This window comes from Pyxicephalus adspersus, chromosome 3 (assembly GCF_032062135.1).
Source record: "Pyxicephalus adspersus chromosome 3, UCB_Pads_2.0, whole genome shotgun sequence".
Lineage (NCBI taxonomy): Eukaryota > Metazoa > Chordata > Amphibia > Anura > Pyxicephalidae > Pyxicephalus > Pyxicephalus adspersus.
Genome location: NC_092860.1, coordinates 91,544,208 through 91,563,209, shown reverse-complemented (window position 1 = coordinate 91,563,209; position 19,002 = coordinate 91,544,208). Strand labels below are relative to the sequence as shown.

General features: G+C 36.1%; 1 protein-coding gene across 5 annotated transcripts in view; it reads right to left on the bottom strand.

The window, feature by feature from the left end:
* Positions 1–6,537: 6,537 nt before the first annotated feature.
* NPNT (nephronectin) overlaps positions 6,538–19,002 on the bottom strand; it is a 58,601-nt gene continuing 46,136 nt past the window's right edge. For all 5 annotated transcript variants that reach the window (XM_072405667.1, XM_072405671.1, XM_072405668.1 and 2 more), the window contains 4 exons: positions 13,004–13,090; positions 12,494–12,592; positions 10,999–11,255; positions 6,538–9,936 (listed from right to left, as the gene is read on the bottom strand). In XM_072405667.1, coding sequence (XP_072261768.1) covers positions 9,844–9,936; positions 10,999–11,255; positions 12,494–12,592; positions 13,004–13,090 — 536 coding nt within the window. In that variant the 3' untranslated portion in view covers positions 6,538–9,843. The remainder of the gene's footprint in view (positions 9,937–10,998; positions 11,256–12,493; positions 12,593–13,003; positions 13,091–19,002) is intronic.

Here is a 19,002-nt window from a genome sequence, read left to right as displayed (position 1 = left end):
ACCTGAAGGTAAGCTTCTTGCGTATTTTATGTCCCTAAAACTTTGCCCACATTTGTGGTATTGTAGCTTTACACCCCTTCTCCTTCCCACCTATCCTTGTTTTCCCTCCCCATTTGCTCCCTTTCCATATGGTGAGTCTATGCCATGTTGTTTTAAGTTGTTTCCTCCATGTGTTTGTACACCGGTAATATTTGTTCTGATATTTTTTAAAACATTTAATAGAAAATGTAAAAAAAAAAAAGGGACGAGTAATCCAGAAATCACACTGGGTTTCTAAAATCAAAATACATTTTCACTACAATCATCAGTGATGGTTTTTAGGGTCGTTTGCAGTTCTGGTTTGGTTTGGTGCAACAGTTATAGAAGTAAGTATACAAAGTAAGTACCTTAGTTTTCCTTCAATGGCCCTCTGTCAAATCAACTCTGCTGCTGCTTTGTAGAATGTGTGGGTCAATCCATACTCCTACTAAACTAATAAAAGTAATGGAGGAGCTCAGCTATGAGAAGAGATTAACTGAACTGAATCTATTCTCCCTTGAGAAGAGAAGCATAAGGGGGGAAATGATCACTCTGTATAAATATATAAATGGTCCATATAGAGAATCATGCTCCCTAAATATTCCCTTGAACTGTGTATATATGGTTCCATCTGGAATATGCAGTTTTTCGAGTAGTTGAACTTGATTTTAAATGTTTATTGTGTATACATTTTTTTCACAGATTAAAAAAAGAAAAGCATTGCATCATAATTTGGGGAATTAGGATGCCCTTTACACAGATCTCCTGGCTCCAAAAGTGAACTTTAACTGGCAAATAAACATCCTGTAGTCTTATTAGCAACATATCGGGTCCCTATATGCAGAGTAAAAGGCACCCAGTTGTAATGTCCCTTTCTTCTTCTCTCACTCTCTGTGCTCTAATGTGGAGCATGTGAGCGATAATGCCTATTTGGGGAAGAATAATGCATCGTATAATCATCCAATCAGATTACGTGATTCTCATTACCGCAGTACTTAACTCCTTTTAATAATGATTAATCTCTCCATACTGTCCAAGCATTGCTACATTTTTCATGCACACCATGTGTGATTAGAACATTACATTTTTAATTTTCCAAATGGTCGTCTGTTTTGGTGCTAAGCCACATCCAATTTCCTATAATTCACCGCTGATGAACGTGTGTGAATGAATCTCGAGCTGTTTAATGAGGCTTTTAATTAGACCATAACGATGTCTGGGAGTAGAGAAATTTGCATTTAAACAAGAGCTGTGGCTTTGCATGTAATTGAGCTATTTAGCTGTGTCATTTGCCCGTGTGAGTCTGTGCTGACTAGGCGGCCTTGCAGCTTAGCATTCCTTCAAATATCCAGCGTTCACATCAAAGTTAGGTAAATGTCAACTGACTTTTTTTGTGTTTTAATAAAAGCAGCAAAAAAGAATGAAAATGTTACTAGGGAGACCCCCAGAATGCTGCACTATCTGACATAAATACCGCAGTATCATGCAGCCACCTACCATCTGGACAAAGGTTAACAAGAATATTGCACTGTGCTTTCCAAGGGACTAATTATATGATTTCTGCGGTAGAGTGTGTGAATATAAATTAATTAATTTATTTGCTTGCTGGAACACAGGAGGGATTTGTTAAATCCAAGCAGTTTGCATCCAATGGTCAAGCGTATTATTAAATAACATGGATTTCTGTTATGTCCAAGTGCCATGTTTAATCACATGGAAACTAATAGAGGAACAAAGTCATATTCAGACTGTCTGAAAATTAAACTGTTTTGGTTACCCTAGACAATTTGGTATATTCCATGTGCCAGGTTGAAAATGAAATCAAGCTTTCTGTAATGTTTTCCAGTTGAGGAACACTACATGGCTCTTGAATCCCATAACAAACTGCAAAGTAAAGAATATATTCACTGTAATGACAGATACCACAGGGACTTTGGAAAACACTCCTTGAGTATAGCTTAGATCAGTAGTCGTCAACCTTTCGGACCTCACTGACCACTAAATCCATGGAATCCGGACAACCCATGTGCGGGGAGCCGTGAGTCACTCAAGGGGGAAGAAACTTCCCCCAGAATGATGTCATGATGCCAGAACGCCCCTCTCCCAGACTCAGGTCTGCTTTCTAAATATCCTGGGGGGACAGAGGCACAGGGCTGTGGACAGAACAAAAGTTGTGTCCATATGGGGGACATGATCAGCAGGGCCAGGAGAAGGACCCCACTGGGGGTCGCACTAGCCAGATCAGTACGAACAAATTTGGAAAGAACATTGTTCCCTGAAGTAACCCAAGATAGCCTCCCAACTTTACAGAAGCAAATATAGGTTACCTAATCTCAAGTACACCTTTGTGTGAGTACATTAATTCGTACTCCATGGATGTAAAAAAATATTTTCTAAAAAAATAAAAAAATTTCTGATATCCATGCTATGTGTAATTTACTTTTTGCTAGAAACAATGCATTTTTATAATGACATATATCCAAAGCTGAACTAGGGACCTAGACCAAATATATGAAAATATATATATATATATATATATATATATATATTAAATCAGTGATAGTGCTGAAAAATTGAAGTGATACACAATGGGGGTGTTATTGCTACACTGACACTAATGTAAGAATATTATCGCAAACACTTGCACACACGTGAGGTACAGTATAATGCAGTCACTGACACCAGTATCAGGGTTATTATTGCTCTTACTGTTAGGCTGCGTGGACACGTGCAATAATTGTCTTTGGAAAGGATCTTTCACGATCCTTTCCAACAACAAACTACTGCACGATGCATGAACGATCCTGCTCTATAGAGAGGGGAGGGGGAGAACTACGGACCAGCACGCTGCTGCGCGCTCTCCCCCTTCACTTGCATACAATAATGCGTCGTCCATCGTTCGTGGATCCGCCAGGACAGTCGTTCGTATGATGGACTGCGAGTGATGTACACACGCCAGATTCTTGTCCGATATCAGCCCTGAGCAGATTACTGGACAAGAACCATTGCAAGTGTGTACGTAGCCTTACCAGTGTGGAGGATATTATTGTGGTCACTGAACAATCCTAGGGAAATTATTATTGTATCCTCTGACACAAATATAGGAGCAAATATTGTGATCACTAACATTAGTGGGGTTAATAAAGTACCCACTGACAACAATGTTGGGACTTATTTTAACTCTGCAGTCTTTTTTTTTCGATGTTGAGGTGGATTACAGTTCATTATTTTTTTAATGTGCTGCCAAATTTAATGTAATGCACCTCAACACTAGAACACATGCCACTATTGTGCTTCCATTGTGTTTGAGGCCTTCTAAAATTTTCAAATTGACCACTAAAAAAGTCAAAGAAATAACTTCCTCCCTGTCAACAGATTTTCTCTTGATGCATGTTTTTCAAGGCAAGTAGAGGGAAATTAATAAAACAAAAAGAAAAAAATATGACCAGGGTTTGAACTTTTACTTGCTCTATACCAAAGAAAAACCAACACTTTGATGTCACTTTGATACGTTATTTAGGAAATAAATAGGAAGCATTTGTATGCAAATTACATAGAAAATATCATATGAAAAATAGCTAAAATACATAAGATACTTTTTTTAAATAAGTTTTAAAAATCATCCATTTGTGGACATTTGGCACACTGTACAACTTCTAAAAACTTTAATGATGTACTATGGGTGTAGGCCAAACACTATGTTCCTCTTTCCCCTGCTTATCGCTGGCAAATTCCAGTTGTCGAAATGACAAGGCTTGTCCTGCATTACAGAAATTGATGTAACTGCTCCTGTGTAGAAAAAAACCTTTTGATAGTTTTTGGAGGCTTCAATGAAATTAGGATAGAACACAAATTTGGTCTGCATATGAAATCAGTAAAGTATTAAATAATATATTTCTATATAAAACCTTAAAAGTTCTTTGTTAACCCTAATTTACTATTTCCTCTCCTTCATTTAGCTATAGTTTTTATGTTTTTTTTTCTTTATAACATTTTATTTTTATTAATTTTGTGTTTTCATAACAAAAACAGACATAACAAACAGCAATCACATTAATATAATAAAAAAAGGTGTTGGTCTGGTACAAATTGTATCAAACTTCAATAGGACATTCAAACATACAAACAAAACAAAGCAAAACACTAACAAAGAGAATGAAAACCCTTACATTTCAACAATGGAAATTATCCATAGAAAAACTATAAAAAAAAAATCAATAACCCTGCCATTTACCTGACAAAGTATGTCAAACATCACAAAACCCATCAAAAATCCAACAGTCATCTCCCACTCCCCTCAGAACCCTTTAGATGGAATATTGGGTAAACCCTATCGGTTTACCCTGTCCCTCCAGTCCGCTCTCCCAACATGCTTTTATATTTAGCTGAGTCCTGAAACATTAGCCAGGGTGACCAGACATCAAGGAATTTCCAAATTTGTTTATATGGGTCGGCAGTTAAATCCTCCATCAACCTAATCTCATTCATTTTACTTATCCACATACCCATGGATGGGCCTGTGGGCTTTCTCCACAAACTCGGAATGCAGACTCTGGCAGCATTTACCAAAAATTTTAACACAGATTTGTCATAGGCCTTCTGGGGCCAATCGTTAACATGGAGAAGGAAGAATCCTGGATCGTCGGGTATTGTTCTCACCGCCTAATCCTGGCATACCTTCCTCACCCCCTGCCAAAACCCAGTTAACCGCGGGCATGACCAGAAAACATCCAGCATTGTGTGTCAAAGTGTCAAAATTTTGTACCCCGTTTCTTGTGAGGTGCTATGCATTGAACTTTTGTGACAGTATCTCATTACTTGGTCCCTTTGGTCATGAGTGAAACTCATTCCCAGTTCCCTTTCCCATCCTTTCAAATGGGTAGGTATGTAATCATCTGGTGTCATGTTCAGTTTTCTGGGTTTTTATTTCTATTGTTCATAATTTTTTCCTGATTTGTTCATTAAAGTATTGATGTTTAGCCTTGCATTTAAATTCAGTAAAAAATCAATGAGATTATAGAAGTGTATACATTTTATCTACAATAACACTAGTTGTTTTACAACACTGAAAGGAAAAGCTCATTTTTTTCTTGATTTGTGATGCCTTTTAAAGTCTATAGCAGCCTTTCTTAACCTTTAAGTCATGGGGGAATCCTTGAAATAACTTTCAGGTCTTCAGGGAACCCCTGCTATAATTACAATATCTAAAGCTCACAGTATGTTAGTTTTATGGTCAGTGGGAGGAATGCCACCTGTACAGATAGCCAAAAAGATCATTGGTGTCACTTAAACTGACCTGAAAGGCAAAAATTGCTCATGGCTCAAGGATTCCGTAGAAACAAATGGAGGAACCCCAGGGTATCACGGAACACTGGTTGAGAAACATTGTTCTATAGATTGCATGGAAAGCCTTGCTTGTCCTGCCAAAACAATGTATGTATTATATTGTAACCATACAATATTATCACAGAATCAATGGATCCATAGGAAAAAAAGAAAAAAATGTTCTAGTTCAGGAGTTTCAGATGTATAGAGTAGATAAAGCCGAAGTAGTTTAAGGGGAAATGAAAAGTCCATTTTCTAGTCCAATGTGTGGCTAAATGATGGGTTCCCAGGTCTAAAAATGCCAATGCATAGCTTAAGAGATGCTCATTTCTGATTATACATGGCCATAGTTGAGGAAGCAAAGGTGGAAACCCACAACTGGTTATTCTTCCTTTGCTTACTCCCTTCAATATTCCCCATACCAAGGAGAAAAGAAGTCATCATACATAACATTTATTGTTTTATTAGTGTATGGCTGTGTGTAACGTTATATCCTTAGACGAGGTCTCTGAATCATGTTCCTAGCCAAGATGTCCCTTGCTACTCCTGCCCAGCAGATACTCTTGTATCCCTGTGCTAACATTTACCTAATAGAATATGACTTACAAGTTACATTTTTAGTAACATAAGTAAACATATTATTTGAATTTGTGGTATAGCTGTGAGGGGTGTTTTGGCTTACCCATAATAAAGATACCAGGGTCCCATGATGTAGCCATAACAGTAGTAGGAAGATCCAGCCACAGAAGGTCTTGAAATATAATTTCAATGTGTTGACCCCTCTTTAGGATAACTAATACCCCAACAACCAACAATAATGATTTAAACAAGACTATATAGTTAATTGTACCCCCATCTTGCAGTCTTCTGTACCTAGAAAAAATCAAAAGAATTAAGATCTAAGCTTTTTGAAGCTTTTCCTAATTGGATGATTTATCTATACAGTATATGAAGTCTGAATGACGTTAGTCTTCTTCATCTCTGATACAGAGGTAATAACGTTCCTTTAGGCAGCAAGAGACTTAGACTGTGGACAGAGCCTCCTTCTATGAAACACACCAAAGCCGTCACCCAGTCAATAAACTGGCTTTTGCTGTTTACCATACATTTACTGTTCCAGGCTCTGCTCACAAACGTTCTACTACACAACCTTCTAATAAAAAAGACAAAAAATAATATAATCAATACACTCAATGTTGTGAAAACCATTCCATTTATTAAATACATAAAACTTGGCTACACAAATATTATCTTTGTATATAGTATTGGTAAATTCCTGTGGTGAACACTATACCTGTGAGTTGGAATGTCAGATGACTATGGGATAACAATATATCTGTAGATTTACAAAAAAAGTCATTCTGGGAGCGACTGCTGCTTATTGCCACCCACAGTAATAAATAATAAACAAATACTGTTTTCACAAAAAGCACTGAGAGAAACATCAAAGAGGTTTTTAATGTCTGTGTCCTGAAGAAAAATGAACTTTACTCCTATATTTCTCTCTTATTCATTGTTTCTAGGTATTGGAAGGTAGGGAATTGGCAGGGATTCCTTTTTCTGCAAAGAATGTCCTATGTAGACTTTATGAGCTGTAATCTGACCATACTAGAACCACTTTAATTTCCTTATAAGCCAGGTCTCAGGAATATTTCATAGGTCAGAGCAGTGATGAGCAAAATGATGAAACGTACAACAATCAGTCACGTTTCAGTTAGCCGTAGCAATAACTCTGAAGGATGAATGCTGACTGACTGGTTCCACAGATTCCTGTAGATAGCACACTACTCTTATCCCATTAAGTAAGCCAAATACAATTATGTTTCAAGAATAACAATGGCATTTTGTTTGCTTGAAGACCCCATTTATGTTTATGGGATTTGATATAAATGTGTTTCAAAAGCTATGAACTTGTGATCTATTAAAAATATGAAAATCTATCATTTTTCACTGACCACTAAATATAGAATATATTTTTAGTAAGTTGGATTGTTTGGTATCCTTAAGGTTATATTTATATATTTTGGTTGGTTTGCTAAAACAGTTTAGGCTATTTACCTATGTGACTTAAGTTTTACTTTTTAAAAATCTGTGATCAAGCAGGGCTTTATTGCAGGGAAGAGGCAGGCAATGTCCCTTCTGCAATAAGCATTCCTAAATGTCTGATTACTCCTTTTAACGGCACATTCTGGCTTCCCCTCTGCTTGCTGGGAATGGATGAACTCCAATGAGCCTGCGCAAGAGTTATGTCATCACGGCCAGGCTAATGGAGATGACCGAAGATCAGCACAAGGAAGAGAAGACAGTGGTGGTGCAGATAATGCAGTCATCCATATGGCTTTCTGGCTGGTTTGTAGCACCTTATGTGTGAGACAGGTAACTAAGGTCTCACAATCCCCTTGCTTTTATATACATTGCAGATGTGTTATTATCTTTATACACGTGTTCCTGCACTGTGTATGAGTTTATAGATGGGTGTTCAAAGTGGGACAAACTGCTAGGTCCCCAAACATAAACCCCGAAAAATTGTGCCAAGCTAAAAAGTCTAATAAAAAAATTAGACTGGTTGCCTCCTTTAGTTGCAGTTGGTGACCAAGCTTTAAAGTGTATGGGTATCATGTACTTAAACCAGCAAAACTATAACATACCACAGTTAATCTTTGTTTATAATTAATTCATATATATACATTTAACATAGCAATGTGATTAACACCTCAATCTTTCCATATCAGTTTGGAAAAAGTCTTACACAGTCCATTATTATTAGGCTATTGGAATAGCCTTGTCCCTTTTTAAAATTTCTCTGCTCTTTGTATCTGTACACATACGCGTTTGCTGAGCCAAATTACTCTACTGTTTATTTATATAATATTATCTTCTCTTCTGCTATCTTCAGCCTCGGTTTAAAACTCTGATAACTCTATAGTAAATGATAGCATACTTTGAATGCATTAATTCACATAATAAACTAGATGAAATAATTAAACTTTTTTAAGAAACTGTAACATAAATTTACCAGTTTCTCAAAGTTGTTTAAAAATTTAGTTTACTAATAATCATTTTTTCAGATAATAAATTTCAGGTAACTATGTCACACTAATTAAGGTAACTTGTATGTCTTTCTTTCTAGAGCAAAGAAGCAATTCTGTGTCAGCGCTCGTTTTGGCATGATATACTCTACAGCTGACTTTCTCCACCTTTTTAACATGGGGGAACCCTTAAAATAACTTTCAGGTCTCAGGAAACCCCTGGTATTATTACTATATCCACATCTCACAGTATATTAGTGTGATAGTTAGTGGGAAGAATGTCACCGTTACAGATATCCAAAAAAGATCATTGGTTTCAGTTAAACTGACTCCTGTAAGTCACAAATTGTTCATTTGTGAATTAATTTCTTATCAGTTTTGAGAAACACTGCTCTATTGTATAGTTTATTAGCCCAAGCTAAGTTTCCAAAAGATGGAAATCATACAAATTTGCAAAGTAACAATTTACCTATCTGGGTGGGTAATGTATCCCTGTCTAGTTTAGGTTCTTCTGTCTTGCATTCATTTTTAAGGTAAGGATTGACTATGCTCCTCTCTCTAGTCACATGCTTACGTCATATACATAGACAAAGTCTAGTACAGTTCCCAGTGATCACTATCTGCTCCACTGTAATGAAATCTCTCCAAGTAATCTCTATGAACATTTACTTTTATTTTTACTTTTAATGCCATCAATACTGCTCATTTACTTCCCGCATGCTTGTTCTACCAAATATTTAGCAAAACATGTATTTAGACTTATTTTAATAAATTTTGATGCACTAAAAATATTGTGCCATGGAACATATATACATAGCAAGTAACTGATTGATGTATCATTACAGTGTACAAATGGAAAGAAAATTCCAATTTCAAAACCTTTTTTGCAGACATGCTCACAATCAGGTAACCAATACGGAATAAGATGTGATACAGAATTAAACATTCTAGCACAAAATAACCATTGAAAAGCACCATTAGGACTGAGTGAGTGGTTGACTTTGAAAGTTATTCACCATAATTTATTAACTTGCTATAGCCATAAAAAATGTGGAGTCCTTCTCTGCTGATAAATACTTGGGTATACATTATGAATTTACAAAGCTTTTTCTTCCACTATAAGTGGTAAAACAATCGTCATATCAGTGGCAATATTACAGTCAGAAGCTCGAGCACATATATTTCAAGCATCATTCTCACACCGGACCAGAAAAGTTCCTCCTAAATAGGTTCCCCTACTCAGGAAATGGTCTCTTGTAGTGTGTGTACAGTATTGGGAACCATAGTACTTTGAAATGTTCCCAGAAAACAAACCATCTTCAAGTTCTTGTGCCCGTTGTCAAAGAGGGTTTATAGTTTGTTGTGACATTTTTGTCTCTTTTGTTTCACAACAGCTTTGGTGATTGATATCCATTTTCCGGCCCTCTCTGCACTATGTTGCCATTCACTTTAACTGTAGATCTGTTAACTTTTATGCTTTTGTGCATTGGCCTCTTTTTAAGCTGACATCGTCAAGGCCAAGTTGTCCTGTTCGATCTCTGCCTCTTTCTGCTTTGAAAATGATCTGCAAAACAAAATAAAATAAACATTAAAGAAAAATTTTAGTAGATCCAATTATGATAACATTTATTTTGTTTTATTATTGTTTACAATGTTAGAATGTTATGTGTAGCTTGACTGTTGTTTTGTATTAGTAGGTTCTATGAAGCTTTCTGGATTTTATGCTAATAAACAAAGTATGCAAAATCATTATCCAGTTACACTTTAAGGCAGGGAGTCAGTTTAGTATTGAACAAAGTAGTGAGCCAGTGCATCCAGATCAATGGTGTTAATAGTCTAAACAGTCATTTTGGATCTGGTATTTATAATGCGGGGGAGGGAGGGATTCCCAGGTGAAAAAAACACCTTGTTTGTATTAGATATTCAGTTATAAAAAGATGATGCCCCCATTAGCTGCCAGAAATATAAACTCATCATTTTTCCAGTCTAAAATCTGTATTTTCTTAAGTGATGTTAACGGTCAACATGGTTTGGAAAATGTTTATTTAATAATGACCAAGTGGATTTTTTTAGAGTGTGGATAAAAAGAGGATGAGGCTGAAATAACCATGGGATACATTATTTATTTTCATTCAAGCTATAATAATAGGATAGAAGCCAAGTTTTTTTTTTTTTTACAGGCCTGTTTGTCTGCTGTCTACTGGCCCAGGTATTTGATGTTAGAACTCCACGGGAAAGAAAGAGCCCTACATCCCACATTTACTTACACGTTTAGTGTGGTTTTTTAGGTATATAAATAGCCATCATTTCAAAAACCTTAAGTTTAATGGTAATGATGGTCCCTGGCTGTGGGGAAGTTTCCCACTTGGACAACACTGACAGTTCTTCATATAACATCTTTATACTTAAAAAGCATTTCTTAGTTCTTAGCGAGATGTATAGAATGGCCATATATTTAGAAAGAAAATAAAAAGTAACATTTCATTTTTAAGTACATTTTAAGCAGTGATGATGACAACTTTGAAACCATATATATATATATATATATATATATATATATATTAGATGAAAACTCTAAAACAATCCCTCAAAATAAATCACACTAAAAAATATGTCATTTACTTACACTTTTGATGCCAGATCCTGGCAGGGTTATTTGAGTCTCTCCCCAGCCATTACTTCCATTTCTTCCCCAGATTGGAGGCCCGTGTGCTCCAAACTTTCTTACATAGACTTGTAATTTGCCTGAATTTTCCCCAGACATAAAATGTCTGAATGACAGGCAAAGGTCCTCAGGGTGTGATTGATGTCCAAGAGGAAGGACTAAGCGCGCTACCTTTCCAAAGTTTCCTTTTGGCTGCATGACAGTTAGATACTGTCCTCCTAAAACATAGCACAAATCATTATTAGAATAACATTGCAACTAAGATAGTAAGAAGGAAAAGTTTCATCATACTTCTAGTAAATAAAGCTATTTTTTTTTAATCAAACTTTACATAAAACACGAGTACACCAAAATATATTGTAAATGGAGAACCATGATGTTATAAAATGTGTTTTAATTTGTGTGAAAACCATAAAAGTTTAGTTGTGGCCAACTAAATATGCCATTGAAACTATTTTGTTATATTTGTTTAAAAAAAAAATAATGATTTTGCCAGAAATGTTGTGAGCTAATATCTTCCTTTGCTCTCTTCCTGTGCCCAAGGTAGAGTTCGGGAGATAAGGAGGGGGTGTGGAGAAGTCTTTTTAATCCGTACAAAAAAATTATGCTTATGAAATCACAGCTGAAAATACACAAGACAAGGAAGATGTATTTCACATCAACAGTTATTGTTCTATGCCTGCAGCATGTTTAAAGGGGTAAAATATGAGAAATGTGCATATATTCCACAGATGAAATAAATGTTTGATTTTTTCCCCCATCTGTCCAGTTTCTGTGTATATTGACACAGCTTCTTAGTGTCCCAGGTTTTGTAAGGAGTGTAGACACTTTTAGGCGTGTAATAGTGTAATCAATGTAGTGTAATAATTTAGGCTTAGGTAACATCAGTGGTGAAAAAAAATTGGCATTTATCTTCCCCAAGCTCGTACTTGCAGCCACTAGGTACCAAGGAATGGTAGCAGGTGGTAACTGCTAGGCTATTTCAAGTGTTTGTAAGTGGCTGCAAAAGCCTAGCAATATATTACATCTTTTCCAGTGCTGGCAAGTGTAGTGGTTTCCAATTAAGTCACTGGAGTGGTAAAACGCCTTTGAACGCTGTATCAAGTGTCAGAAAAAATGCACAGCAATGCTGCCGCCAAAAAAAAAAAAAAAAAAAAAAAAGAGTCAAAAAACTGTTCTGCCAATAGACTTTGGAATATAGAAAGATACTAAATTAGTAAAGAAACATTGTTTATATTCTATATTATTTATACATATTGCATTACAATGCAACATGGGGGAGATCTTAAACAATTGTTATTTCAGAATATACACACTCACATTTCTAAATCGAAAGTTGTACTTGCTTAATGTAATTGATCGGAGACATTTAGCAAGGAATAGAGCATGATTATTAAAGAAATATAGGAACTTTACCTTGGAAAGGAATGATATACTATAATTTGCAGAACATTACCTGAGGAATCTTTGACCAGTTCCCAATGTAAATCATTGTCTTTATCCCTAATCCAGCCACACAGTCCATTGTCAAAATTGCAGCTGTGGATCAATACTCCTATAGAAGACAAAGGCAAAGCATACACACAAAGAATGCTGTTAAGTAAACTTAATATTAAACTGGACAACCAGTTAAATAGCAATGGGACTTTTGCCAACATAATACAATTATTATAAATTGTATAATTTTTCTCCACTCATTAAAACGTTTGTTCCCAATAACTCCCATAAAAATTAAAAATACATATGACATGATATACCCATACATCCATATAAACGTATAATTTTTTAACTATAGGATTAGCAAGTAGTAAAAGCTATTATGTTAGTATATGAGATTCAGTAACAAGTGCCACACAAGAACCACACAAGCTTCAGTCTAAAGCAGAAAAATGCTAGATGCTGCCAGTTGTATTCATCATTGTTAGTAATACAACTGCCATTAATAGATTCCTTTTCATTTCAATACCTGGATCATCGTTTTCTTCATTCTCATCTGCGCTCAGCCCTCTTTCAACATCAAAATGGTAAAATATGTTGTTTTCATGGTGTGGAACTAAAAAAGTACAGAATAAAAATGGCTTTCAGTAACATAATTACATTTCCTACATATGCAGGTTTTCCTATTAACATACGGAAAGAAGTCAATATACGGGTATTAGGTGTAAGATGAAGACTGGTGTAGCCTACACACACCCTGGTTTTTTCTCATTCTATGTTTATATACCTACAGACACAAGAAGGTTGTATGATCTGAATGTCACACAAATATGCAAGATCTCACAGCCAATAGAGACCAAATTTATTGTTCAATTCACTCAAAAGGCAGATAATGAATGGACAACCATGTACACTTAGAATAAATTGCATGTATAGCTTGCTGATCTATAAAATTTAAAAGATAAGCCTCATGTGTTCCCTTTATACATGTACAATATGATTTGCTGACTACAGAGCTGATTAATGTACTCCATACTATTCCCTTTAAATTAAAATTAGGGATGATTTTTAGGATGGTCAGGAAAGCATTTATGCTGTGGTCTCAATATTATGCTGTATATAATGGCAGAGAATTTCTCACTGGAAAGATGTTTGGATGACAATAGCTATGAAACAACAATGTGGAACCTGAGAGAGTTCTTTAGCGGTGTTGCCAAAGTCCTTTAAGTCGGTAAACTATCCAAACAATTTCTTTAGTGTTCTATGACAATAAAACCATGCTACCTAATATCGGTTCTCTTTTTTCTCCAATCACAGAACTAATCCAGCATGAGGAAATTCTTCATTCCACTGACACTTTGTGCTTAAGAAAGAATGTCAAAGTTGGACATCCTAGACATCTAGCATTTAATCTGGGAGGTCTGTGTGTGAGCACCATACTGTATATTTCAGCTTGCAGGTGCACTGACTGACAAGCTTACAAGGCTTAAACATGCGGGATTCCCACAATAAGTCTTCACACAAATCCCTATTGCATAGTTTTCTGTAAAAAAAAGCTGCAATTAATCTTACCAAGGGAATGTAGTTACATAATGCATTAAGGAATGTCATGGTGCTTTACACCTCCCTTACATACCTGCAGGTGATAAGGTGATGGGTTTGCTTAAACAAATGTAAAAGAATTCTCACACTAGAATTAATGGGTTAGTGGAGCCTTTGATAAAGAATGTGTAGGACAACCACGTTTCTTTTACTGAAATCTAAAATTGATCACACACCACATTCTCTTAGATCTGATCTGTAAGCAAATTTTATCAATAAATATGAAGTGTGAAGGACTACCTAAATGGATACAAGCAGAATGCAAGTTCTATCAAATTTACAAAAGGTCTAACTAGGTTGTAGCCACATTAAAAAGACTGTCACCCGGTCCATTCAGGGCAAATGACAAAGTCTTTCATCAAAGCCCAACTTCAACTCGCCTATACTTACACTTCCAAAGCTTTACTCCATTCTCTGTAGAGTCCGACAACAAATACCCAGTGCTTATGGGTATATGTGTGTATGTGACCTCTGAATACTGATACATGAGAAGTCACATCCACAGCCCTGTGTAAGCTCTGACGTTATCCAACATAAAACTTGCACAGGGTTAGGACAGCAAAGGAGGGGATGGGGTGGGTGGTAAAGAGGCTCTGCCAATGAAAGAGTCTTTTTAAAGTCCACTTAGAATAAATATACAAGATCTGATTTGTGCCCACGCTATGCTCCAAATTTGATGTTTAGTGCTAATGACTAAGCAAAAACTGTTCATCAGTGGTAGGTGGTTTCATTTTTGCTGTGCTGTATTCTCTTGTCCCTGGAAAACCATTCTGACAGTCAGTAAAACCGTGCTTGGTTGGGGTCTGCTAAACTGCCTATAACAAAGTCATGCAACTTGCTTTTCTATAAGATCAACAATGGTTGGCACTGAAATTCCTCCATGACAGAATCACGTTATTAATGCTCACATTGGCATTCACTCCAGGTTTATCTAAATTATTTACCCAACTTCTTAAAAGAAAAAGTGAGGTGATCTGATTTGTAAAATCTTGTTTCCTGTGCTTGTATTTACTTGTTGAATTTATTTCAATTTCTATTTATTTTGTCTATAGAAAATAATTTTTCCAAGTTCCTTGTCTGCAGTCTTTTCCTATGGACAATAAAACACCTTACCCTACCTGTTCTATTCTTTGCTCCCCCTTTGCCACCTCTTAAATGATAAACTCAGCACTTTTACTTGGTAGGTATTCTGGTTTGTCATCAGCAGCCATATTAAATTGATAGATAATAATGTAAATGTTTGTAAAATTACATTCAGTTGTAAATAAAGACCAATGCATAACGGCAGCATGGCTGTCAGCATCATTTGCACATTGTCCACTGAGTGCTCAGCCTATAAATGTAGAACAAAACCAAATAAATAAAGAAAATGATTTATTTGCTTCCTGCTATCAGTGTATTAATGGTGTGGAAAAGACATGATTTTTTAGGATGTGTGAACAAAGAAAGATTTGACTGTCCCTAACCTGCTGACATAAAAAAATTGCTTTGCTAATAAATAAGTTTTCCCATCCTGGCCTCCAGATTCCAAACAAATTGATTTATATCAGCCTTGAATCTACAACAGTTTAACTAAGAGATTAACTATGGCCTTGAATGTGTGAATTGTGAGATCGTCTATATGCAATCACATCTTACTGGAATGCCTTTTTGTAACCATTGGTGCTGATATTTCTTTGTAACATAGTTTAAAATTATGAACAATACAGGTTGTTTTTGTGCAGCTTTTCTCTAAACATTTGAAGAGTGCTATGAATAACATATTTATGTTATATGACTATATTTTGTTGTTGTACCCTAAGGTCTCATTTCCAAGAGAGAACATTGCTGTGTATTATACTTCAACACCACCACCTGCATGGCTGTCCATTGCAATGCTGTTCCTATTCATCACACTGAATGGGGAAGTACACATAAATGGACAGAAATGCACACTGAACTGTGTTAACAAAACGCACTATAGTGCAATGCGAACTTGAGAACATCAGACATTGCTCTGATGTCCTTGTGTATCACACACTATGTGGAGTGCAGTAAACAGAACTACACCACACAAAGTGGTACGAAGCCTAACTACTGCTTTGTTATGGTAGCACACACCTATAGCAGGCCAGTGAATTCAGAGATGTGCAGATTCACGAAATGCCAAACATCACTTGAAGCATGAACTGGCCCTACGAAACACCTAAATCCACTGAACTGCATGAAATAATATATACTTGTATCTTACCGCTATCAACAAATTAATTATTTCCCTTTACTAATTCATTATTTCAGTACAAGTTAAACATTTTACTCTAAAAATGCACATTGCTTCCACAGATGTTTGGACTGCATGCACATCACAAAGAGGTTGAGTTACCAACAGAGCAGATCCAATCTTTCAAAGTGAATTTTCCAAATTATTGAAACAAACTTGTGATGCCTTTAATCATCAAAGTATGTGCAAGCGAAATCTATATTTTCATTCATATTTTGTCTTGCAAATATTTTTTTTATTTTATTTTGCCTTAACTGTAATTTTGTGTTTGGATGTATATGCCTGGTCAGTTTGGAGCTCTACCACAATACATTACACAACATATACAAATAAATGAAGCAGAGATTCAATGATAGAATGACCTAGTGACCTAATAAAAGTCCTATGGGAAGCATATTTATCTATAATAAATACATTTATTATTGATTTTCTTAGGAAGCTGGTGGGTTATGAAACCAAGTGGCTTCCTCTACTTAAATGAGCCTGGAGGTGGTCATAATACATCTGGATTGCAGGGTAACCGAGGGTTGTTTAGCAGTTCACTTTTACTAATTCTTTCTAAAAGTGTAGACAATGCCTATAAGATAAATTCCTGCACATCACTTTCTTTTCCTGCTGACACGAGGCACAACCACTTATCAGAATTCTTTAATATAATAGTGTCGTAGAGTGTTCTTTATGTAAGCTTTCATGACACAGACAGATTACAATGTGTTCAGTGGAATACAGACAAAAATTCCAATTCTTATTATGACTGCTTGTAGAGTTGGCTGAGAGGCCTGGGCAGCAAACTGCTAACCATGTGTGGGCAAAATCCACTTCCAAAAATTATTTCATTTGTATTCTTAACGCATTCTAATTTTAGAGCTGGATCTGTCTTCTAAACACAAAGTTCAGGGCTTTCTCTGGTAGTGAAGTAGAGTTAAAGTCAGAGACACATATCCTGTTGCAATTAAATTGCAAAAAAGCATTTAAAAAAAGTAAGAACTAAATCTGAATGTCTCACAAGTGAAATCTGATAATAATATGACCCAGGAAGGAAGAGAGGGAGACTTATCAGTACTGCTGTTGTAGGTGTCCATTATATCTTCCTAGAGCAAGTCCTATTGAAGAGGATTATCCTCATATAATTAGGAAATTCATTTAGGGATCACAGTTTACCTTCCTAAAATGTGGTAAGAAAGAGATTAAAGCACACCTGTCATTTAGTAATCGGTACTAAACTGCCAATAAGAATAAACCTTAGTCAAAATAAAAGGCAAATTGTACCTCTTGCTAGCAAATTCTGCTCACTCTTTCAACTTTTAACATTTCTTTTGGCCAGTGAGGCCAAACATTATCATAATACACCATTAGGAAGGTGTTGGCAGTCAGGAAGGGACTACAAAATCACCAGGAGCTACCTTGGATGTAATCAGAAAAAAAGCTCTGAATATTGATCGTTTGTGTAGAAAGTGGGATCGGCAAAAGCTAAGACAGAAGTCCCTTCTCCGAGAAGGCTCAGACTGAAAGATATGGTTATTTCAAGTAGGTGACAACCTCCCAATTAGTTAACCAGTAGGAGCAAAGGTATGAAAGCTTTACTGCATGTGTTATATCAAAGAAAGTGAGACACAGTGGGCCTGATTTATTAAAGCTCTCCAAGGCTGGAGAGAATACACTTTCATCAGTGAAGCTGGGTAATCCAGCAAACATTGAAGGGATTTCCTAAAAGTCATTAGCTAATTGTTAGAAAATGTTTTTAATCCTGGACCAGATGCATTCCAGGTTTGCTGGATCACCCATCTTCACTGATGAAAGTGTATCCTCTCCAGCCTTGGAGAGCTTTATTAAATCAGGGCTACTGCAGTCCCTCAGGAGCTGCCTTTTTGAAGTTTTTAGTTAATCGCCTAATTTACTTGGTGCAAAAAACAGCCCTGGTCACAAACTTAACATTTCATTGTGCGGGTGGATTATTACCATGTGCACAGGAAAACATAGGAATTTAGTGTACCTGTAATACCATCTTTTCATCAACTGACTGTTTACCCTAAGCTGTTATGGGCAACATCTGATATCAACACTACACTGCCTCAGGCCTGAAAAATGTTATGCTACAACAGCATTTCAGTTTGTTTTACATTCCTCAGCAAGCCTATTTTCAGGTTTGTCAAATCAGAATGGTCTGGCAGACCGTAATAAATAATAGAAAAAAATCAGCACACTTCTATATAAAGAAAATGAGGAATACGATTTTAATGTCTGCATAATACCTGTAACCTGTCACACTGTTCATCAAAAAGGTTGCTTCCCTGCAATCAGCTACACAAATAACACACAAATAAAAATACTAAAAGATAAAAAAAAGGAAGCAACACATGTTATTATTGGTCCAGCCAGTATCTTTATATCCTTAAAAAAATCCCTAATGCTCAGAATTCCGGCTATGCCCCTTGTCATGGAAACTTGGGGCCATTTGTAGTGCCCAAAGCCATGGTCACTTGGGAGATCATGCCAATGAAATCCCGGAAGATACAAAATCCATTTGGTACAATATTTAACCAAGTTTTTAAATTACATTTAGTAGGAATGTAATATTTATTAAGTAATGTTTACCATCTATCAATGGTATGCCATTCAAAAGGTCTCTCTTTACTGCTGCCAGCAGTGTTAGTTAGTAATACGGG